Source organism: Ambystoma mexicanum, chromosome 3p (genome assembly GCF_040938575.1).
Source record: "Ambystoma mexicanum isolate Mex_15411 chromosome 3p, UKY_AmexF1_1, whole genome shotgun sequence".
Lineage (NCBI taxonomy): Eukaryota > Metazoa > Chordata > Amphibia > Caudata > Ambystomatidae > Ambystoma > Ambystoma mexicanum.
The window spans coordinates 1,210,739,101-1,210,764,919 of record NC_090925.1 but is presented as its reverse complement, the minus strand read 5'-3'; the positions used below and the strand labels follow the sequence as shown (position 1 = coordinate 1,210,764,919).

Genomic DNA, 25,819 nt, shown 5'->3' with positions numbered 1-25,819 from the left:
CATACACATTGAGTCTACTGGTCATGTATGTGTGACGAGACCCTTTGATATTAACATAAAGAACAGTATTTACCTTAGAAGGCTTTGATGGCGCATCCTCTTTTTCTTTTGGGGAAGTTGGTTTTTGTTTCCTAGGTTGTTCAATACTGTCACCTTTAGATGTCAAGGAACACTCATTATCAAGAGTGTTTGGAGTGTTTAATCTGATCATCTGGAGAAAAGAGAAAGAGGTGCATTTGGGATTAGATTTCTAATTTGCATTAGTAGCTGAACTATGCATTCAAAGGTAGACAGAAAAGATAGCTAGAAAATGGAAGAAAAAAGTTACAATGCTAAGAAAAACGTAAACCTGGCAAATTTTGTCAAAAGTGATCTTTGGGCTCCCATAAATATCTAATTAAGATTCTGGTAGATTTGTGGGTTTCTGCAGATTTTTAATCGAGGTCTAATCTGCCTTAATGTCCTTTAAGAGCCATCAATCTTCAGGGAAGTTCAACCGGAGTTTAAGCAGGTTCAGAATGATTCTTGGGAAACAGATACAGAAAATAACTACAAAAACTTCAAAGGCTTCAAAAGCAGGGAAAAATGGGATGGGAATGGAATGGAAGGGTTGGGGTTGAGGCCGGAAAGGAGGTTAGCAAGAGGATATGGAGTCCTGTGCAAAGTGAATTTTATCCACATAAGACAGCACATTAAACTGTACAGTAAAACATCTCAGTAGGTTAATGTGCCTGTGGCAGATACCTATGTGCAACCTGCAGGTGCCAGGAATGATACTGGGTATGAGCAACAGTGTAAGATTTCATGACATACCAGCAGAGTGAGTTACATGTCAGGCATGCCTGGGTCTGCTTTGCATTGTTTGGAGGTTGATACATTGAGTTGGCATTCATAAAACACATGGACCTCTGAAAAATCATGCAGGGATGAGGACTAGTCAATCATGCATTAGGTTTTCGTGCAGTTTCATCCTGTTGAGTTTGCTTCCATGAAGACCACTAAGCTTAAATATTTTATAGCAGTGTTCATGGATGCAAGCCAATAACCCCGGTAGGCCAGTAGAGCTGAGGCATACTCAGTCACATGTCGGGCATGCCTGGGTCTGCTTTTCATCATTCTGGGGTTGATGCATTGAATATTCCTTAGGCAATATAACCCAAGGAGGTGGGGTATTACGTTAGGCCATAGTTAGAACATAGCCCTGGGGGCATTACCATATATGTAATGCCCCCCTCCGAGGGTTATATTGCCATTAGTACCCTGGCACCTCGTAGCGGGCTACTGATAGCAGTTTTTCTCAAGTTGAGAAACAGCGCTGCAACCGTTTCTCAACTGGAGAAAAAAAAACGCACAAAAAACAATGCCCGCCAATGATTGGGGAGAAGGGACTACAAGTAGTCCCTTCTCCCTTTCCATGGTGGCCATTAATACGAATGTTAAAAAAAAGTAAACAAAAAAATGCCCGCCATGCAAGAGGCAAAGGGACTACACATAGTCCCTTCTCTCTTTCCATGACGGCTACTTGTGGAAAGAACTCCGGAACGCGGCAGGGCTCGGAGATTTGTCGGGCAGGTAAGGCACGGGCAAGGGCCAATGAGCTTGCTTTTTACAAGCTGATTGACCCTTGCATGTACTAACGAAATGTATAATATCTTCATATACAGATTTCATACCGGGCATGTACCGCTGCGAAGCCTATGGGGCTGGGGAAGAATCAGTCATGCATTGGATGTTCAAGAACTTTCATCCTGTTGAGTTTACTTACCTGAAAACCACTGGGCTTAGTAATCTTAACTAGAGAGCATGGCTACAAGTGGATTGTAATAGATGTTAAAGTACCCCACGTTAATCCAATTGTAATGCAAAAATGCCTCTTTTTGAACCTACTGATCTGTTTCAGGTCTGGCTGGTTAAGTTGTGGTATTTTCCTTGTTTTATGCATTCTTAGACTGGGTGATTTGCTGATTAATCTATTTTCTTCCTCACTCACCATTGTACTCATGAAGTATTATATAATTGCACTAGTAAGCTTGCTGAACTGATCATTCGACATCTAACCAATTGATGTGTTAATTATTAAGTAAGAAGTGTAATTAATATCTTGTATCAAGTTTAACTGTCAAATGTGTAAAGTTTTAAAACATATTTTTAAACTGTATCACATTACAATAAATAAATAAATAAGTAATGCAAAAATAGTCAAAAATACAGTGCACAAATCAGACAGGTTCGTAGGACTGAACTAAGGACCATCTCAATACACCCACTCAGGGCTACAATATTTAAAGCAAGAAACTGCTAAATGAACATGTTCTACAAGTGCAACATTAATACTAAATCAAAAATTTCCATTGGCTATTCGTCATTGACCCCTAAAGAACATTACACTATACATTAAGGAATATGAATGGAAGTTTCCTTTCTTGTGACCCTCAAAATACCACCCCTCGAGCATGACATAATTTCATAGTCAGCACAAATACGTCATTTTAATTGGCTGGCACTCTTCAAGGTACAATTGATAAAAAAGCTATACCCTAATTGGGCAGAAACACCTGAGACTGCTGGGGCTTGTAGAAGAGGTTGTGAGCTAAAGTATTTGTGTAGCATATGCTGTGTGTAGTGTAGTACATGGGTACTAACATTTAGCATTGGGGACAACAAGGGGGTGGCATTGACTTCTAACAACTAGTATAGGTGTGGATGCAGTGGGCCAGATCTGTTAGGCCACATGCTCTGAGTGTACTGTGTAGTGCAGCAGGCGCATGAACATTTGCTGACCAGTTTCAGGAAAATAATGTAAAATGGAAAGCTGCACAGCTTTTCTTTGCAAGGCAGAGCGTGTAGCGCGATGGGCCTTGAGAATAGATGTTCATTGTACAGAGCAGGAAGAGGAAGGAAGAATACGCAACATTATGGGGAGGTGTTATGCTGAATACTGTTAAAAGGTCATTTAAGTCTGAGCTGGAAAGTTACACATGAGGAATTAAAAGGGGGCAGGTCTAGTGCTCCATAAGAGCATACCTCCTATGAATTGGTCAGGGGTTCTGTCAGCATTATGGACCATGGAAAGCCAGAACTCCGGAACGGTGCAACAGTGTTTTTAGCAGTATTGACCAGATGAAGGTTGTCTCTTGGAATACGCATTGAAGTGTACACCTTACCTCCAATACGGAAGTTTTAGATCTTTTAAAACAATGTAATTATATACTACTGCAACAGACAAGGTTAACCACCACACCAGTGCTGGATGGGTACACAGTATTTGCTCAGGGCGCTAGACCCAGCACTGGAAGGCGTTCATCCGGGGGTTTAATAACGGCGATCCATTCTGGGCAGGGCCTGACTGCGAAAGACGTTTTTGATCTTCAGTTTGGGGATATTGCTGTTGAGTTATTCCCGGGACCTTACAGCATGTCTGCTATTTAATGTATACTGGCACAAAGGCATTGCACCTTTAGATAACTTCCTGCAAGCTATAATAGACAACATTGTTGCTTGGCAGGGCGAAGTAGCTTCAGGTCATATAATACTGGCTGGAGACCTGAATGCTACTTGTGTCGAACCTGAATATGGGGAGGAGAAATGGCCAGTAACTTCCGATATGGTTCCTTCGGGGCACAAAGCACAGGCCGGTAGACAATGGAGTGCAGCGTTAGCCTCAGTAGGCATACAAAGGCTTAATGTGAAGATAAGAGGGGATCTTATAAGGCAGCCAACATGGCATTCAGGATTGAGTGAGTCCACAATAGACTATGGACCTCATTACAAGTATGGTGGAGCGGGAAAAAATTGGTTGTAACAGAATTACCAAGTTCTATCTTGTATATTTTTAATGGTATCTATTCCCGATGACGTCATACGCACATGCGCAAGTCCACGTCATTGGGACAATTTATTATTTACTACATCTAAGTGAGGTTTTTGGTCAAACACTGAGTAGAACTGATAACTAACTATACGGCCATGGCTATGGGCCATTAGCAAGTTCTTTTTTAAACATCCACATGACCAGACTAACCAATGACGTCACCCGCGCATGCGCAAGTTGATGTCCTCAACATCATCAAAAATATTTAAACGCTGCCAAGAGCATAATGGTGGCAGACATACCCTCTCTGGTTCCATGGACGGAGTCCCACGCAGTTCCATATAACCATGAAAGTAAGTTACCTTAGCACTCTAAACTTGGCTATTTTTTTTAATCTAGTCACTGTCCAAACTGCTTTAGGATTGGACATTGTACATGGCGGTACAGGTGACACCACTTGTTCCTTCTGAGCAGTGGTTATAAATCTCTTGCATCTCCCTTTTTTATTTTTTCTAACAGATCCTCCTACTCTAATGGACCTCCCCATATGATGAATATGGTTTTCTTACGCCGGACATCCCCATATGAGGAATACGGTTCTTCTACCCTGGACAACACATCACATTTCGGATTGGTCGCTTTTTCGGCTGTAAGTCCTTCATACCAAATATTTCGTATATATATATCACAAATACTAGACACCTGTCTTTATATGATGTCCATTCTTTGAGTTACCATTTAGGTCGCTACACTTTGAGATTTGGACTACAAGGGCTGCCCCATCTTATCATGGCCTTTTTTGGTCGTACAGATTTTGAAACTTCAATACGAAGAGACTGTGAGCCACTTTAGCTACCGACTAGAAAAGAACGTTGCTTTTAATCTAAAAATCACAAGGTTAGACATTTTATATATTATCCTCTTAGTATATAATCTTTTTAAACCTTTTCAGGCAAAACAGTGATGGTCGGTGAATGATGAACATACAAAAAATTTAGAGTTACATTATTTTCTTGACTTTAGGCAATGTAAGAATTGAACTTTGCTGTATCTAATTGGCAACATGATTTAATTATGGAGTCTACTTTTACTTTCTCTTGTGAATCCTATAAGGTTTGAAATGTTATGGATTGTTTACATTTGTTCTTATCACTTATTCTAATGGAATGTCATATATACTCCCTCTTTAGAAAATCACATGCCCCTGATGAAGAGTGATTGGCACTCAAAACGCGTTGGGTCCCCTTGGTATCATCATCACGAATAAAATTAAGATTATTTTGTGATAAATATTTGACTGAAATGTTATTCTTGAATATTGTTTGATTACAAGATACCACATATGTCAATATGTGAATTACATATTGGTAATTACTTTTTGAATGAATACATGCTTATATTAGATTGTCTTTTTGGACGACTACTTATGACACTTATGTTTTGGTATGAGTATAACGAAAACCACGTGGAGTGACCGCTCTATGTTGAGGGTCTAATTCAGGGCCTCTCTTTGTATTGTAACTCCAAGTGGTTTAACAGATTTGAAGGTTAATGCAGGAAAGAATAGAATTTGTTGGCCTCCAAAATTGATCAACTGTTTAAACAGCAATCTCACAGAGACTTTTACAAGGACGACATACGAATGAAAGCTGTCTACATTTAATGTTGATCATTTAAATAAATAATGAATGAACTTGTTGGGCAAAAACCAACCGTATACTGATAGGGGGTACAATAATGCAATAAGAAGAGCCGATATGCATAATTTTGATGAAGTTTTAGCTTTAACGAAAAGAGAGATCCGTTGAAATATTAGAGCAATTATGTCTTCCAGCAGCATTTTAGACAAAACATTGGAACAGAGTAAACGGGAAGAACGGGCTTACAATACATTTTGTAAAGGCCATCAAGCAAAGTTATTGTAGAAAGATGCTGAGCTAATGCAACATGTCCTGTTAAGAAGGGACTCTGGGAAATCATTAATGCCCAAAAGGGTGAGGTTTCAACAGCTCAGTTGAATGCAGTCTCGAAAGCTTCATGGATCACACATTATGAAGAACATTGTTCATGTGAGGGGTGGGGGATTCCCAGTGGGACCTCACGATATGTTATGTAAACTGATGGCTGTATGGGAACCTGTAGTGGCTATTGAATTGGTGGCTGATTTGATTAGGCGTACTAAGCCCTCTGGGAGCCCAACCCCACCAGCCAGTGGTCTGACTAATAACATCTTGAAGGGAAATCCTCTGTTATGAGCACTTACGCTAACCCTTCTTTTTAAGGATGTGGCGTCAGGTGGCCATCTTTCAGAATCTTGGCGAACAGGTCTGGTGGTACCAATATTTAAATGGCGCGCGAGGACCAACCCCAATAATTATTTTCCTATCACGTTGCTTGATGTGGACAGTAAAGTCTTTGCGTCCCTTTTATTATTACATCTGCAGGAGTGTGACATGTGTTGTTTCCTTATCACATTGCCAGTGCCACATTTCTACATTTCAGAAAGTGCAACCGAGGATCTACAGGCTCGTCGACACTTTCTGTACTGCAGAAATGTGTCTTTGCTTTTTGCAGTCGCACGTAGGTGCTCTGCGCACGGTAACCCTGCAGCACTTCATCTGCGCGTGTTTTACATTAATTTTCTTCCATGACATTGCTTCTCCACTTCTTCCGTCACACTCAGAATGAAGGTGGGAGTGTTTGGAGGGGGAATGTGTTTCTACGTGGTATTCACTACACCTCTGAACCAGGCCTTAGGTCTTCAGCGTCTTTCATCAGCGTTTAGTGAATATATGAAATTGGGTGGTCTTATAATCAATCCAGGGAAAACCAAAACACTACAGTTCTCAAAGAAAAAACTCTGTTCACTTAGTGGGTTTTGGAAAATAATATGTTGAGATGTGCCCCTAGAATAACCTATCTGGTTTTTCACATAACTGCTGAGCAGGTATTTGCACATTTGTGTTAAGTCTTAAAACAGAAAGCTTCTGCCTTGACAAACCAATTATTAAAAATTGACAGGAAATATGGCAGTTTTTCTATGAAAACAGCCATTCATTTTTACAAAAGTAAAATTATACCGAAAATTGTATATGGGCTGGAATTGTGGAATAATGTATCTTTTGGTTTGTTACATAAATTGAAGGCATTGATTTGGAGGTGAACCCAGAAAGTGCCAACTGTTGTTCCACTGGTGGCAATCCGCTACAAATTAGGCCTACTGTCAATTAAGGTTTGTGTCCAGTGGAGATTACTGGCTCTCCTCCACAGGTTAATTACTGCGCCTGAGGGCTTGCTGTATTATGATTTAAATGTGTATTTGGAAATGCAGCTCGTTCAAGGAGATTCTCAGTGTCCAATGGGAAGGTTATGACTCTACTGTATCAATCTGCTGAAAGAGATTGACTCCGACATAAACACTTTGAAAGGTAACCCTGGGAAAGTGAAAGCTTCTTTGTATGATGGGGATTGGAACATCACAATTGATCAGTTTAACAGTTACCCCTCAATTTCCCATTTGTCTATCAAGCATAAGAAACGTGGCCTTGTGGTCGCATATCTGCTTTTATTTTATAACTCTTTCTTTTTACAGGCAACTTCTTCTGCGCTTGAGATGGAATCTATTGCCAACTGGAGAGGTGTGGTTAAGAAGGAAACTGATTAGTGTTGGAGGAGCCAGTTGCCAATCTGTAATGATAACATGATAATTGAAACAACTAAACATCTGTTTTTGGAGTGCCCCACACTATCAGTACAGAGGACGGCATATTTTAGAAAAATGTTTTCTGTTAATCCATTGGGCATACATTCAGAATTTATGGAAAAGCTGTTAAGCCCCAAATCGACAGCTGTGGGAATCGCTGTAGCTGTAATTCTAATTCCCTCAAGCTGCTGTATTTTAAAGATATTGGGGCTTATTAGGGTGAGATAAAGAAGATAAGTGGAATTGGTGATTAAATAACTGCTAATGTAAAAATGTTTTGCTCAGAGTAGATGAAAAAGATGTTTATGTATTAATTGATTTTAAAATGTTTCTCTTTTCAATCAAATTTTAGAATTGTGATTTATGTGTTTCTGTAAAGATATGAATTTCAATACTATAATTACCGGTATGTTTTTACCTGTATTTCTCATCATTATGTATTATTGCCTCGTAGTTAATGAGATGAATTATAAAGGTTTATTTTAACCCTACACAATAATAAATAAATAGAGAAGGGGCAGTATGAGTGCTCGAAGGTTTTTGCATGTGGTATGTATGCTGACACCATTAAAGAGGCTGGAAATGGTAAAGGGAATATATGGGGACACTGTATAAGAGGCAGTTCGCACGGAAAGGCTCAAAAGAGGGTTAAAGGAGAAAGGGGGAGTCTTCTGCAGGGATTTATGGTGCTTTCTGGTCGATTATGGCTTTCTGTGGTCTTCCTAGGTTCAGCTGATGTTTTCTGGGTTGCCGGTTGGCTGAAAGGAGATGGTTTAGCTGCAGAAGGGAATTCCACAGTTTGAATAGGGGCAGTATTCTGGCAGAGATGGGCTGATCGTAGTTAGCAGCAAAAGGGCTTGATGAGTCAAGGGTGAGCTGATCACCCTTAGTGTGAAAGGGCTTAGTGTGAGTATATAAATAGGTCCACAATCAATTAGAACCCCCTTCTGCAGGGTATTATAATTGGCAAAGTGTCCGACTGGGCACAAAATGCAGAACATTTTTAATCCTTCTGGTACCAAAGGATTGACAAAGTAGCCAGAATCCAAAGTATTAGCTGGGGGTTGTTTCTTTGATGCAGAGGGGGATCAGCATCCCAGAATCACCAATTTCACAATCTCATAATCTTGCTACTAACCCAACCTTAGCTAAAGATAGGGAGTAAACACTGTATTCATAGTGCACTTGCTTTCATTGCCAAAGTACCAGTAGAATGACGCAGGTTTGGGGGAAATCACTTACATTTGAAGTGTAATGTGTTTTCCTGTTTTCTCACATGTGCTCAATATAAAGTTTATTGATGCAGTGTGTGTTTTTCTGACTGACAAAAACGGAATATACATATAAACAATGTATAACTGTGAAAGCATGTGGTGGTTTGTCTTTGGGTTGCACCTAGAGGTAAAAAGCGCATGTACAATAAAATGCACAGTACAATCTCTGTAGATGTCTAGCGAAGATCCTGTGGTATAGTGGTAAAATTGTGGCAAAAAAGGAAAGTGTTAGGAATTATCCTACAGGCTGTAGCATCCCACTGAGGCGGACCAATCATACAGTGAGTGGAAACCAGCAAGGTCAAAACGTTTTTGCATCCCTTGGAACACCACAATCCCTTCCCTATAATTGGCCCTCTTGGCTTCCCACCCCTCGCACCTGCTCACTGTGCAACTCCCATCTCGATACATGTTGCCAACCCAAGAAACAACATTCTAGTTATCTTTTCACAATGAATAGCTGCATGAAAAAAAAGTGACTGAGGGCCTGCTCCTGGAAATTAATTTTTCCAATTGTTTTGCTTTACCAAGCCATTTTCAACTGAACCGAGTTTAGCGTTCAGCGGAGGCACTGTGCTCACATCCTAGTTCTAAATTTGGCAATGCTACTGTCCGAGCCTTCTCACGCATATCACTGTGTCCTTCAAAACCATTATGTATTCATGTGTCTATTGTCTCGGAAGACACCTGCTGTCTTGAATCTCATTTCAGGCTCCTGAGAACGTTCTCCCTCACAACGATTAGCTGAAAACTGCTCTGCAACCCTCGCCTCCCCGAACTTGGCTGCTTGACAGCAGACATAAAATTATATTAAATGAGCATAGCTCAGAAATGCGGCCTATAACACTAAAAGACAAAATCTGCAGCCTTTCACAATGGTCTATTCTAACTTGGCAGACCTCTTGCTCATTACAACAACTAACAACTATTAGGGGTGTACCGAATAGTAGATTTAAGTATTCGGCTGATGTATAGATGGGCAAGTATATGGCCAGAGACGAATACACAGCCGCATATTTGCCTTTTTAATAAATAAAGTTACTAAGACAAGAAAAACACATTGAAAATTAAAAACACACTTTAAAATATGCACATCCATTATTTTGTTGCATTACTCATCTTTGTTGTCTACAGAAGATGTCTGTGTAAACTATGAAAGTACATTATCAGAAAACAAACAGTTCAGTAACAGCAGTTTGTTATTTTTGTGCATTCATAGGTGTCGCTTGTTGGACAGCACCTAAGACTAGTTCAAAAGTACATTATGCAGGTATTCAATCACTTTGAGGGCAGACTGGAATGTTTGTCTACTCATACTTTCAAATGTTCCTTTTGAGCCTGCCCATCTTTAACCTTCTGGCTCGAGCAATGCACTGAAACACACAAGGAGTGATTACATCAATAAACACCCTGCTGAATGCTAAAGTGCTCCTGAATACAAACCTTTGGGATGCTAAAACCATGCTTTCTACCTGTTACTGAGAGGAGATGAGACATTTGAGCAATTTATTTTGATTAATAGAGTTTTCTTTGTTTTTCGTGTAGCGTATGTGTGTGGTGTTTTGAGGCATGGTAAAAGACGCTAGCTAAATATATTTAGGGAACACTGAATCCTCCAATGTTCTCAGATGATCCTATAGGGAAGGGACAGTGCTGATTTTCAGATCTTTAATTGGCATGCGCATGTTTATTTTACTTATTTGTTTCACTTATACATCCATTTGGTACAATGTTTCTAAATTGTAAACTTGTATTACACAAATATCCCTCTTTTTTGTCTCTCTAATGTTGGGATGAATATTTCTGCTCCCACACACTGGGGCATTTTGGTTAAAATATTGTTTTGAAAAACACCCAATCTATTGGATAGCCACATTCTTTAGTAACATCTGTCACATTTACTCAATTCAAAGGGACTCATTTTGGCAACATGAGACAGTTGGAGGGCAAGAATTGTAACCTGTTTTGATATTACAAGCACATGTCTGCTGCAGGCATACTTAACATTGAGCAGTCATGCTTGCTTCAAACCCTTGACCTGCACCTTGCTGGAAGACACCTTTAATGACTATCTAGGCAAACAGATGGGGGAGTATTTTGTCTCCAAAACAGGCAGTTTATTATGGGACCCATTTAAAGTAGTCATACAGGGGGCGGCGCTGTGAAAAATGGGTGGTCTCAGGAAATAAATATTAAGGGGTCTAGAAGCGACTGAGAGTGATGCAGCATTGATGGAAAGCATTGGAGAAGAGACAAGGGGAGAACCAGAGGAGTTATTGAGACAAAGGCAAAAATGTACTGGGCAATGGGTAAGGTTGGGTAGACTGGACTTTGAGAAATATACCCAAAGGCTGCATGCAGAGGGAGCCAAACCCGGGAGGTTGTTGGCATGGCCATGTAAGCGAGAAGAACCAAGAGACATGATCAGTGCCATAGCAGATGAAAACGGGGATGTCGTCAGGACACAATGTGGGGTCAATGAGGTGTTAAAGAGATTTTATAAATCCCTATATTCCCCATTCTAGACGGAAGGCCAAGTACATAGTCCACCACATCTCGTGGAGCGTATTTAGGGTTGTCCTCCCATCCTCTTTCACTAAAGTGAGGGGACCTCATAAAGGGTGCCAAACAGAAGCTCAAAGGGGCAAAACCCTACTCCGTTCTGTGGCACCTCCCTGTAGGCGAACAGAAGGCATGACAGGAGAATATCCCATCTTCCAAGCCACCTATCATGCCTTTTCAGGGTCTTGTTGAACCGCTCAACAAACCCATTTGTTTGTGGATGGGAGGATGTAGAGAACCGGTAGGTGACTCCACACTCTTCCCACATAGCCTTCATATATGCTGATATTTTTGATCCCCTGTCAGAAACAACTTCCTTGGGGAATCCTTGGGGAATCCTTGGGGAATCCAATATGGGAGAATATCCCAATCGGAGCCTTCGCAACCACAGGGGCTTTGAAGCTCCTTGGAGGGACAGCCTCAGGATACCTTGTGGCATGGTCTACCACCACCAAGATGTACCTGTTCCCTGAGCTGGTTTGAGGATCCAAAGGACCAACAATATCCATGCCTATTCTCTCGAAAGGCTACCCAACCACGTGTAGTGGAATTAAGGGGCCTTTGTGGCACCACCTGACTTGGTATAAGCTTGAGAAGTCGGATAAGACCAGACAAAGTCCTTAACCTTTACGCCAAGCTGCGGCCAGAAAAAGTGTGCAGACAACCGGTCCAATGTCTTAGTCACTCCCAAGTGACCCACTAAAGGAATTTGGTGAGCCAAATCCAAATGGGACTTTCTGTGGCATTGGGGAATCACCAACCTTCTGTGGTCCTCCCCCTCTTAGTCTTTTGGGTCACTGTACAGGAGCCCACCCTCCCACTACACTTTGTACAGTTCAGGGGCCTTGCCCTTAGCCTGCTCCTCTGCCTGCTTCTGCTGACCAGCCAGAGTGGGACACACTTTCTGGGCTGTGAAGAAGCCAGTCTGCTCGGGGCCCCTAGCCTCGAAAGTAAACTCATCCAGCTTGCACCAACCAGGTCCTCCACCTCAGGTTCCTGCGCTGTGCCAGTCAACTCTGAAATCACTGAGTCACCTGCTACCAAAGTAGGGTCCTCAGAGGCTACTAGCCCCTCTCCTCCAGGAGTAGGTGACTCAGCTGTCTGTGGAACTGGACTAGGAGCTACTGGCCACAGTAGCTCATCTGGAAGCCCTCTGGAAGCACTCCAGGCCCTAAGGCTCTGAGAGTGTTCAATCTGGCGATCTCTTCGGCCCTCGACCGGGTAGCCGCTGCAACTATTACGGGATCAGGAATATCATTACCCAACAGACATGGGAGATGGGTGGAGTCCTTCACCGCTACATGGCGCTGGGTGAACTCTACTATCGCCAAGGGCCACTTACTCTTTCCGTCAAATCCACTGACGCTACAATCAGGACCATCAATATACTGGTCTGGCTGTACCCACCGCCGGGTGACAGCAGTGAGGCTAGTCGCGGTGTCTCAGATCGCAGGAGTTATATGTCCATTGATATACACATGTTCTAAATAGAGTTGAGTATTATTGGGAACTGGGATCTCTTCTGGAGACTCGGTACCGTTCCCACTGAGTGCAACCAACCTACATTCCATCACTCCTTGGCCTAGTAAGAAGTCCTCTTCTAAGAGGCCCACACTAATAAGGGCCTCTTCCCTGAGTGCACCTTCACTATGGCTTTCTTGGGTAAGCCATACATTCAGCTCCTTACACATGAAACAACCTTTGGGTGGTGAGAACGCAGGTGTCCCAGTGTTAGGGGTACCTCCGCTCTTCATTTTGGTGTGCATGGCTGAACTAGAGTTTTGGGATTCCCCTTGGTTCTTTTGGGGACCTGACTTTGAATAGAATTGGGTTGCACCTCTGTCCTTCCCATCCTTGTTAACTTTTTTGTCCGCCGATTTTTTTTCGGTTTGGGTATGCTCGCCTTAGCCTTTTTCTGGACCCGAGTACTCACAAACCTGCCGGCAGTGTTTGCAAGGTCCCTAGGGTTTATGATAGTCTTGTCCACAAGATGCTGGTGTAGGTCAACCTCACAATTTTTCAATACATGCTCACACGCAATCAAATTGTACATCCCTTTAAATGTGTCAACTTTGTTACCAGCCATCCACCCCCTCAGATATTTCAACGAAAAGTAAATGAACGCTTCAAATGTCTGCCCACCTTTCTTTATGAGCTCTCTGAAGCTCCTGAGATACTGTTGTGGAGTTTTACAGAACCTCCTTAGGAGGGCCGCCTTCATGGTCTTATAAACGGGCCTTTCCTCAGGAGTTAACTGAAGAATTGCATCACTCCCTGGTGTCGGTAAGCGACTCAACAGGGCTGCACCCCACAGTTCCTCCTACACAGCCTGTAGCTGAAAGGCAAGCTTGAGCACTTCAAATCAATCAAAAATATCCTTCCCCACATCGTAAGCCTGTACTAAGTTGTTAGAGATGTTCCTTTCGGCTAGAGGGTGATCTGTTGGACTCCTTCTTCTCTTCATGTGCCAGCTTGTGCAGCTCTATGGTGGCCCTGTCCTGCTCTATGATGACCTTGTCCCGCTGTTTCTGTTCCTCTAGCGCTAGCCTTCTCTCCTCGAGCAGGAGCTTTCTAGCCGCTATCTCATTAACAGCCGAGACAATTACTGGGCCACTCAGAGACTGTGCTGAGGCCTGGGACCTGTGGGATGCTGCACTAGCCCCTGACCTCACTAACACTCTAGAGTGTTGAGAAACCCTGCTTGTCCCCCAGCGGGATGGTTGGGGAGAAACACTGCTCTTGCTGTCTTCCGCGTCATCTTCCACTTCCCCCTCCGGAAGTCTTTATATTCGGGTACACAGGGCCCAGCCCGTCCCCTTGGGACTTATCCCCAACCACCCTTGCTTCTACCCAAGCTTGGAGGCTGGTCAGCAACTCGGGTTTATTAATCTTAGTGCTGTGGGGAAGTCCCTCTCTTGACATAGGATGCGCAAAACATCCTTGGTCATGCCTTTCACAGTCCCTATGTCAAGATTAATTATTATTACAAATACCTAGCAGTATCTAAATGTTGCCTGCAACAGTACTTTTGTCATTCGGTGACTAAGCTGTGCACAAGGCTATAACAGATCCCACCCTGCCACCAATGTGACAAATCAACTTCCTGGGCACCAGTAGCCCATGGATGAATATCGGTTTCTAAACCATCAATCTTCCTCACACCAGAAGGGATCCGAACAGATTGGAAACACAAGCAAATTATAAATTGGTAGCATGGACGAAACTGCCAGCTTATCTCCGCAAGGTCATGGATCATTGGTTAGTTGTAACACAGTGAAAATACAATTATTACGCAACGATAAAAGGGACTGTCCAGTCAGGGTTGTATACAAATATCTACTTTATTATTATCATAACAGACAGTTCTAGCACACTACAAAATACAACCCACCCTGTAAAGGAATGCAGAGGGCAGACAGTTTCAAAAAGGAAAGGGGATGCACTCTAGATACTGACAGGAGGGTAGTCGGTAAAGTAATTAATCACAATAGTTCAATGATACTTGGTTTCAGCACAAAGGGAGCAATGAGTTGTAAAATATCACTAGGGGGCTTTGTAGAATTAGCAGGGGGACAGAACAACAATGTACCGTGTGCTTGTAGATGTTTTTGGTGCTTGACAGGGTCGGGTCAGTGTGAGGGGGCTTGGCAGCTTCTGCGACAGAGTTCAAGACGGGAGACAACTGTGGGTATCAGGTGGCAGGCAGTTCAGCGAGCGAGGCTGGACGGATGGCTGCAGGCTGGCTTAAACAGTGGCTCTGGGTCAGGACTCATTGTCTCAGTGCTGGTTGGTGAGTCTGAAGCCCTGGTTGAGGCATCTCGGATGACGTTAGCGACTGTGGCGCAACAACAGACAGTGGTGCAGTTGGTTGCACCTCGAGGGGCTCGACTGGCTCGAGAACGTCCTTTAAGGCAGACGCTGGTTGAAGCGTGTCGATGCACTCCTCCCAGCTTCTTCGCTAGGCTCTAGGCTATCCTTTGAAGGGGACAGCCCAAAACTGAGGAGAGCGTTGCAGGCACTGGCCTTTTCTTGGGTATGGTTCAGAGACTCTTTGGCACTTCCCACTTAGGAAGCTTGCTTGTAGAGCCTAGCAGGGCACGCTGTGTGCTAGCTGGGTACCGGTTCCGGGGCTGCTGGAAAGTCCTCTGGATTCAGTATCTCCCTCTATTCCCTGGGAGATGTCTAGAGGAGGGATCTTGTTTCCCTCTTTGGAAATCCTGGCCTTTCTTTACTGGCGGAAGCTTTAAGGCAGACTGTACCTTCAGGCAGGGTCCAAATTAGTTCTTCTTGTTACTCTTTGCAAAGTCTTCAGATGATCTCTCAAAAGAGGGGCTCAACCCTTCTTTAAAGACAAATGGGCCCTGGTGATTGGCGTAGGCTAAGCCTTCCTTAATGAACTAATCCTTGGCCCCCACCAACAATCTTCTGTAATGTGTGAGGTCATAACCAGAGTGCTTTGCAATAGAAAGGTAAATAGGTGAAAACATGTACTACTAAGTCCCACCCATCTTCCTGTCTGCTGTGGATCAAAGGGTCTCTCTGGTTAATTGAGCTCTCTGTTATTCCTGATTAAAGTCAGATCTCCCTTGAAGCTGTGGCGAGAACAGACTTTCTGTCTTCATCAAATCACAGACTCCTACCCTTTGAATGGGGTTGCCTACTGTAAACACATGTACCAGACATGACAGCTCACTGTCATTGACACTAAGAGGCGGGAGCTGGCTTCAGGTTGACACAGAGGCATATCAAGGGTGTTGGGGATTCCTGTCTGTTAGCTTTGTGACCAGGCTTCTCAAGGGCCTGCTAAAATTACCTCTCATTAGTATGCATCACTGCCAACAGCTGGGCCAACAAATAATAGGGTGGATCCATGGAGCCTTTGTTATTTAATTAGGCTGGCCATGGCAGGATGAAGGTTTTGTCCTCCCCTTTTGAGATGTATTGATGTACTCCTGGGTGTCACATTCCAACTAAATGCAGGCAGTGTCCACCCAGAGGACACAGGTCTATGTGTATGTCATGTGGTGAACATATGAAAATGTGTGCAGATTAGCCCCACACATGTTCCAGAGGTTGATCTACCATCATCCAATTTCATATAACATTTCAAAAAGGCCCGGGTGAGCGCACACCCACCGTGCGGATGGTCGAATTGCTCACACACGCCGAGCTGCCAAGTGTAGCCTGAAATAGCTAAATCACACTGTGGCCATAGTTTATTTAATTGTGTTTCATTGATATTTCTCTGCCAAATCTCCTTGTGCACCCATGTGCCTAGCTCATTGGCCTTGAAAGTATCCTTTAGAGTGACTTTGCTGTGGCTGCATTCTCCTGGGAAACGTCCGCCGTGCAACATTTCAGCACACTGTTCCTGCTGAATGCTCTAAAAATACATGCTTCTTGTTCCAAAGGGTCTGCAGCTCTTTTCGTACGAGCTGTCTGGTTTGAAAGACATTTCTTCTTAAGGTGGGCTTACAAAAATTGGTTCTCTACTGTTCACATATTGCTCAAAAAGCCACCTACAACATTCTACACTCTACCTTGTACCCTCTTAATACAACTACCCCATGCTGCACCCAAAGCACCCATCCCTCATTGTGTTCCACCATGGGACTTCTTGAGCTGCGCCTGCTTCTGTGTTACATTATGCAGCAGTGCTGCGTTCAATGACATCCCTACCCCTGATAACACCACCCACGTTGCTCATGATGTCACCACGTTACTTGCACAACTGGTACGTACATCTCCCTGGCAGCATTGAATCTGGACCTTTACAACATTCCCCCCTTTGATCGATCTATCGATCAACACATTTTGGGCTATCAGCTCTTTGCTTTATTCCAGTGGTATCTACACCCTTGTCACTCTATGCAAACTCTTCCCTTGAGCCACGTACTCTTCTGGCAAGCAACCCATTATCATGCACGCTTCCCCATCGGCTAACCAGTCTATCCAAAAAGCCTCATAGTGGTCTATATCCGAGGGTGGCCTAGTGAGCATTCCCAGTGGACCATAGTTAGGAATTTCTGTTTGTGTTTGTGTGTGTGTCAATCACGAGATGTCAATTTCCCTGCCAATCAACATTCAGGGGCATCATATATTTCCCTTTCCCCCTTCTTCCCCTCCAAAGTCTTAATTCTAATTGACATGCACAGATGGTCATGAGTATCAGAATGAGTATTGGGACAGTTACTTTAAAAATGTTCGCCAACCACATGGGAACCCAGGCAAATAGATTATAGAGCCAGTTGTCAGATGTGACTGCTCAAATTCCTCATCAAAGTCTCGTGGAGCGTGTGCAGTTCTTCAATAGCCTGTGTCAAAGGTTCTGTTTGCTGCGTCATTTGCAGCCACGAAAGTACAGCAGCTGCTGCTGATCTTCTTACAGATACTGCCCTCCATTGCTGTTACTAAGTCCAAAATGAATCTATTCTGTGGGGCAACTAGTCTAACAGTCCTCAGTTCTTCCTGCACTGCGTTTAATCCTTTCTCCATCAAATTAGCCAATTGTAATACTTTTACCTTGTAATCTGCAGCCATTTTGCATTAGCTGTGGTTTGGACACCTGGAAGCAAGAGGGATGCCAACAATGTTGAGGCTTTATTAAACAGCCTATACTCCGGTGCAATAGCAGCCAGTCTGTCCAATGATTTTTGGGACCAATAATTACTGTCCCTGTGACTTCTCTTCAAGTTCAAGGATCGGGCTGGTTCGGTATGCACCCCCTGCTCAATGCTTTATTAATGTGCACATCTTTATTCAACAGTGCAGGATGATTGTTGAATTGAATGAGTTCTGAGAAGGGCACCACCAGGGCAGCGGTGTGTAGGATGACAAGCGAACATGTGCCGCCACAATCTGGAGGGAGCTGGACGTATGCCTGGATTCCGCATGCCCACCATTGATCCACAATGACTGCAGTCCCACTCCTCAGCACTGGGATGCTAATCACCTTGGTGCATCGCACATTTATCCCCAAATATATCTAACCAAAGGATCTGAAACATAAAGAAAAGCGTACAAGTTCCTTTATGTGCAAAGGTTGTTTGTTCTTGGTGATCCACGTTAATCCATGAACATTTTTGTTACAAACTGTGAGATAGCAGGTATTAATTTTTCTAGCTACATCTTCTTTGAACCCTATCAGTCCTTCCACCCTCTTATGCCCCATCCGGAAGACAGACCCCTCAATTTGCATCAACGGTCTGGAATGGCACCAGGAAATGCTGTGCCCTGTCTCATTGTTACACTAATCTGCAGTGGGTTGTGAAAAGTTGCTCCCTCATCACCCCCTCTGTCACATATTCAAATTTTTGTGGCCTCTTTTTTTTGCCATTGTCATGAGTTTCGGATAATTGTCGGCATATACCTCCTCCCCCTCATCTATCCATTAGACAGTTACTGAGGTTCCCTGAAACAAGCCCCTTGTCTTACACAATGACATGTGCATGAGACACCCCCTTCAATTCCTGACACTTCTTGAGGGAGAAAGAGCTTGGGCATACCTGTAACATGTGGAATTAGAGAGCATACAAAACATGTGCATTGACCCTCTCTCGCCCCACCCGTCTCATTTCATCATACTATATGTTGCCAGACGCAGTTCTGTGACTGCCCCTAATGACATCATCAAACAATACAGAATTAAATACATCTCGGTTCGTGCATACTCCTTCATTATTACTCCTAGTAGGGGCAGATTCTCCCCTTTCAACTAAAAAACAAATAAGCATAAAAACAAAAAACAAAAACACTATATTACAACAACATAGCTTATACTGTGTCCCTCCTCCTCCTCCTGCCACTTCCACTTGCTGCAACTCCCTTGGCCCGCTCACTGGATTTATATACAGGTAGAAGGAGGAGAAAAAAGTCATAGATGGTTCACTAATACTTCCCATCAGTTGGTCCCCTCTATTCTCCTGCGAGGGGAGCGCTGGTCTTGTCCCTGCAGACATTGGCAAGATGACTCCATGGGCGTGATGAGGTGACTGTGCTTGATGCCGGGTCGGCAGGTCTGCCTTGACGTGGTTGCACTTGACGTGATATATAGATAAGAGATTTTGTGAGCTCACTCAAATATGTTTTAGACTCATCTCCAAGCTATTGGGAACTGTTAGCATTCGAAATTGTATGTGCAGGAGTGAGAGGTGCATGCATTCTCTGGCCAGTGAAAATGTCATGCAGAGTCTAATGGTGATGATCCATGACAGGGGAATTGTGTAGTTGTGTAGTTCAAATAACATAAGCGGAAGACAATAGAGCCAATTTTTGCCAAGTTTCACTCACAGCTTAGCAAGTCACTCTTTAAGCAGGTCATCGAGACATTTAACAAGACTGATGGCTTGAGGATGTTACACAGAACATAGTTTGTGCTTGATGATGAGTAAGGACATTACCTGCTTCAATAGATAATTGGCAAAGAGTTGTCCATTGTCGGACTTCAACACATCACATACCCCCCACCTCGGGAATACTTCACAGACTAAATATTTGGCTGCAGATTTTGCATCATTATGAGTACATGGACCAGCCTTAAGCCAATGTGAGAAAGGACATGCCACGACAATCATGAACCTATAAGAGCTACATCGATCCTGCATATTGACATAGTCGATATGCAAATGTGTATTAAGTGTGTGCTCTGCTAGACATTTTTGGCACATTACACAGTTATTTACAAACTCATCTACCAGTTCTTGTAGGTTAGGCATGAACCGTTGTTTGTTCATCTCTGCAGCCACATGCTCTTCTGACACATGTGCTGGGTAATGCAGCTGATGCAGGGCTGTTTAGAGCAGCCTTTGGGCCATCACCGGTTTCCCTATGCTGTTCTGTCTCCACACAAGATCTGTAGGTGACAGTGAGCAGCCCTTATTTTTCCAGAACTTCTGTTCTTGTTGTGGTGCACCCACCTGCAACTCAATCAATTGGACAATGGGTAATGTGTTGAATGACTCTGCAAGTGTAGGTTGCTGCCTTTGATGTAATGCCACTAAAAGCACGTTATCCCTTTTAAAAGGCATGAACTGTGTTGTGTGTAATGGTAAATATGCTGCTTCATTTTCTGTGGAGTCGGACCTATGGTTGCCTTGTGAAATTAAATCTGTGTCGTTGGTGTGGGCAGCACATTTTATTATTGCCAGCTCTGCTGGGTGGGGGAGTACCTCTATTAACCAAGCAATAACTCTGCCTGTTGTACGGGGAAGCCATCGCTCCTCCGGAACCCCCTCCTTTTCCACCGGGCCAATCCCGAATGCTTTGTGGATGTGACAAAGGCTGAATCTGAAAAAGGTTGACTGCATGATCTTCTGACTTTCACAGTTCAGTTGCCTGTGCTGAATAGTTTAGTAGCAACCTCATCTGAGCCTATACGTGAAATTCTCCTTTGTGATAACAAACCACCGTCCACACCCGTATGCCGACAACCCGTGCTTGAATCTATTATTGATGACCCCTCAATTAAGAGCATTTCTCCTCCTTTTATGGGATCTTCGTGTACCTTGGGTTGCCCACCATCATGTTCATGTATGAGGCACAGTCGTGCACATAGTACCCTACCACTGCCGGTTGTGCTTTGATGTCACTGGGTTGACAACCCGGCACCTCACTACCTCAATTGCTGGATTGGACAAAATCGCCTCGTACCCTGACACTCTCCGAGTTGTCAATGTGGACTTGATTTTTTCTAGTATCATAAAAGCACATTTTCCACATAGAGCGTGACTGCATACACCATTGTTATTGTTGCTGACTTCTCAATGGCAAATGCTGCTGCAGAGAGCTCCTATTTGCATGGGAAATGGCCTTGCATTACTGGGTCTAGGAGGCCACTGTAGTTGGCTAGAGGCTTGTGTCCCTGTGGCTTCCTTTGAGTGAGGACAGTCGTCATCACTGTGCCATCAGAATGTGATAACAAAAAAGAACATTCTTTATAATTTAGGATTGGTAAAACTGGAGTGTGTACTAAGGCTTCCTTCAATCCTGAAAATGACTCATCAATTTCAGATGTCCATTGTATATGGCCTTTTACCTTCTTTCTGTTCTTCTCTCAATCCCTGAAGGAGGGGTTTTGTAAATGTGGAATAGTCAAAGATCCAGGCCTTGCAATAATTGCACAGAGAGCGAAGAACTGCTGCATCGGCTTGATCGTGCAATGCTGTGCTGTGCGTCACTTCTACTATCTTTAGTGTTATCTTCCTACAGTCTAATGATATTATCTGTCTTAGGTACACTACTTCTCTTTGACAGTACTGACATTTTCCTTGTCTACCTTGTACCCCTTATCGGCTAGCAATGTCAGAGGTGTAACTGAATCTTTCCTGCACTGATCCTCCATTGTGCTACACACCAGGAGGTCATCCACATATTGGATGACTGTGCTGTGCATTTGCAAGTTACTTAGGTCCATCTGGATCACCCTATTAAACACACCAGGTGACTCACAGTACCCTTGTGGCAAACGAGTATGTTGGAACCTCGCACCGGGATAAGTAAATGCAGTGAAATACTGTAACTATAGATGTAATGGGATGGAGAAGAATGTATTCTTCAAATCAATGACCGTGAAGCATGTCGATCTATTTGTATCTTACATAATATTGTGTCTGGGTTTGGTACAAGTGGAAACACTGCTTCCACCATGTTGTTCAAGGGGCAGAGATCTTGAAGGGATCTCTCCACCCCACCTTTCAATTTCTTAACAGGGTAGAAGGCTGTGTTACATGGGGATTCTGATGTTTTTATTATGCCCGGTTGCCACAGTGTGAGCAGCGTGTCATATACCCTTGTCTGCTTCTCATGATAGTGGTACTGTTTAACCCAGGGCAACAGTGCCCCTTCCTTTACTCTTATGCAGACCACCCCAACTCCCTTCAACAATCCTATGTCATGGGGGCCACTGGTCCATAGTACCTCTGGTACTTTTCTCAAATCTTCCTGCAAGTGAGTTGATGCCTTGCTCGCTATTTGCATGTTGTGGGGGACCTGTCTCTCCTCTATGTCTACCTGACATGGGATGCATATCTGAAATATAATTTCTCTTCGTCCTTTGAGAACTGTTGTTCGTCAGTCAAGTGTGCCAGTCTTAAAATCGCGTCAATGCAGAGGACCGTGCGCCACTCTGTAGCATCTTCATCTGTCCCACACAAAATGACCATGTCCTTCCTTGAAAGTGCTATTTCTAAATTCATGGTGAGTGTTGTTCCTGGTCTTACTTCTTTGTGTACTGCTGGTCTAAACAAGAATTCTGTAGCCAATCGGAATACCTTGTCTTGCATTCTGGGCCCCGACACAAACAATACTTGTACCCTATAAAGGAATACCTTGGGGTGGTGTGGAGACCCGCGTATGATATGATATGATATGATAGGTTATTTATAAATATCACAGCATTAAGTGCTGTCTGCGCAAAATGCTTGTATGATGGCTATGACCTGCTCATAAAAGATGACGGGCGTCAAGCATACTATTCCCTTCGCTGAAAATGATATTGTCATATTTAACTTGCTCATGATGTCTCTTCCTAATACGTTGATGGGAGTGTCTTTTGAATACAAATACAAAGGGCACTACTATTTGCTGTGTCCCTATCATGAGTGGTAAATCTTCTGTGATAGGAACTATCACAAGGTCCCCATAAAATCCCTGTGTGTCCATTACTTTGTCCGACAGTGGGAAGACACCCTCCTTAATACAGGAATTGGTGGCTCCCATGTTGACCAAAAATGAGAAATCCTCATGTCCAATCTTCACTGCTACCTCATGTTCCTCATCGGGGTCTTCATTTACTGAAAGGATTCGGCACACATGTGTCTTCTGTGGATTGGCCTATTGGGTATTTGGGCCTGGAAATGGAAATGGGTTACCCCAAGAACTGTCACTCCTGTATAATGTGGTTCTGTATTTTGTGCTAACAATGTGTTGTCTCCCTGCATATATATTTATGCTTGAGCCTGTAAGGCATTCTATGGTACTGTCCTCTGTTGCTTTGTGTTATGTGGTATCAGGGCAACTGTGGGCCCAACAGGCTGTATTGTCTGGATGAAGGGCGCCTGCACCTGATATGGTGGCATTTGTGCTTGGGGTGGCTGCATCTGTGGATGTGTGGGCTGAATCTGTGATTGAATTGGTTGCATTCACGGCTGCATGGGTTAAACACATGTCTGTGACCACCCCCTCCCCCACCGCCCTTGACCATACTACTGCTGTTATCCATTTGGACACATTTGTGCATAGTGTCCCCTCTGCCCACATATGAAAAATGGTCCTCCAAATCTGGGTCCTGCTCCACCACCCAACCCCCCTCTCTGTGAGTATCCTCTGCCCTGTTGGTAATATCCCATCTGTGGATAATACCCTTCTGTTGATAATATCCATGTTGCTGATACACTGTCAGTTAGGATACCCTCCCTGCTGCTGGAACCCCCCTTGCTGTAGGTACACTATTCCCTGTGGCACGCCCCAGCAGGGTAACCCCCCCCCTTGCTGAACAGGGGCAACTTCAAGCTGTGTTGCGGCAATGTTGGTAAGTAAAATCCATTCCATGGATATTTCTGCTAGTTTCTTTTGCACCAATTTTGCTTCTGCCTTAGTATTATTGTCTGCCGTGTCCTTGTCTCTTTCCTTTTTCCTCTTATACAAGTGTACTATGGTAGTCTGTATTTCTGGCCATCCCTTCACCACAATCCCAACCACCTTTTCTGGGGATGTCTGCACGTCCTCGGACCAGTATGTTGTAAAATATTGGTATGTTCATGTCCCATGATTGTCGTGTCTCTAGTGTCCACATCTCCTGTATCTGTTGTATATATTCTGTGAGGTCCTCTGCCAACTTAATTTTGAATGCTAAAATGTCCCTCATGTCTGATATGTATGGGTACATAGTCCTTAATACCTTCCACATGTGTGCGCAGCAGTTGTTAAAGGGCGCACCATTGTGTATGTTACTACTCAATTTTACTCTGTTATATCCTGCCTACTCCCATTTTTTGTCTCCCCTTTCGCCCGATATGGCAGTGAATAAGCTCTTCATGTCACCAATCGCCAGGGTAACCCATGCTGTCTCTCTCACAAGAGTATATATCCATGTGCCTGCTCCCGCTGCAAGGGATGGTGAGCTATATATTAAACTATCTCTGTCCATGCTCTGGGCAACTGTGTTTGTGGTGTGGGGGCCACCCTGCCTTTTACAGCACTAGCTACCACCACCCTACCTATCCTGTTTTGGAGAGTCTGGGACCAATCTCTACTGCACCCCCATTCTGTCTCCTTGTCTTTCTCCCTCTCTCTCTTTCTTTCATCTGTCTTCTTCTCTCTTTCCTTTCCTTCTCTCTGTCTTCATACCATTGCTCATTGTCCCATGTTTCCCCTCTGTCAGGCCTTGCTCCTCTGTCCTCATTGGTGTCCTCTGGGTCTACTTCGGGCCCCACTGTGCTCTCCTCCTCCTCTTCCGTGGTCTCTTTATCTAACTTGAACATTACTTTCCCGGATGTCCAGCCATCTGATGTTCCCGCCGCCTCTTGCTCCTCCTCCTTTTTCCAGAATTTCTTATCTATCACACTTTTGGCTACTTTAAACACAATGTGACTGTAGCTTCTGTCTTTCCCTTGGTCCGGTCCTGATGGTTCTTGTCTGCAGGAGCAGTGGAACCCCACTGACCCTCCTAAGTGTTTGGTCGACAGCTGATTTAAATTACAGCAAAAATCCCAATACTCCTGAGGGAAAGGGGAAGTGGAGAAAATAAAAAACACAGACTTCAGTATTCAGCTGGGTTGAGAATTTGCAGAGGATGAGAAAACAAGAAAAAGGTTATTTCAGTTCCTAGACACTGACACTTTTCCCATCCCTAATCGCTTCCTGAACCTGTTTAACCTCCTCAAAGAGCTGGAAGGATTTTTCTGTGTTCAAAAGAAGTGATGAGACCAAAGGAACTTTTATTAGAAAGTAACCTTATGGTTTTCCTTCCCTTTGTCTTTCCAAAAGGTTTTGAGCTTGGCTTCACTTACTATTCAACATACTTTGAACCAGCAGGGGGCGTTCAAGCATCGGAAGCCTGATCCGACGTCTCCCTTCATCAGGCTGAATTTTACGGCCTGAGAGCGGTATAAACAACAACTTCAACTTTAATTCAGCTCTCCTCACCTAATTAATACCTTGTGCCTCGTTTGGACGCCTGTTTTCGTGGATTCATCTTTTATTCAAGCACCTTCTGGCCTCCTTCAAACTCGCCACCCGTCTCGTGGATTTTTCAAAATGGCGACCTTATACTCTCCGATGGCTGTTAATCCTTGACTCCGTCAATCAGGGTCTGCCCCCGGCAACTCTTATTTCCATTGCCCCTTTGGCTCAGCCGCTCGCCTCCTGGGACCTGCTCCGACCTGCGGACCTCTAAGCACTGCACCTCTCCTCAGCAGCTGCACGGCTCCACCGGTTATGGGCTGATACCTCTGCGCCCAGCTCCTCCAGCTG

General features: G+C 43.8%; 1 protein-coding gene across 2 annotated transcripts in view; it reads right to left on the bottom strand.

Annotated features, from left to right (window-relative positions):
- LOC138581368 (formin-J-like) overlaps positions 1–25,819 on the bottom strand; it is a 1,098,959-nt gene that overhangs the window by 886,222 nt on the left and 186,918 nt on the right. For both annotated transcript variants that reach the window (XM_069652650.1, XM_069652651.1), the window contains exon 4: positions 74–211. In XM_069652650.1, coding sequence (XP_069508751.1) covers positions 74–211 — 138 coding nt within the window. The remainder of the gene's footprint in view (positions 1–73; positions 212–25,819) is intronic.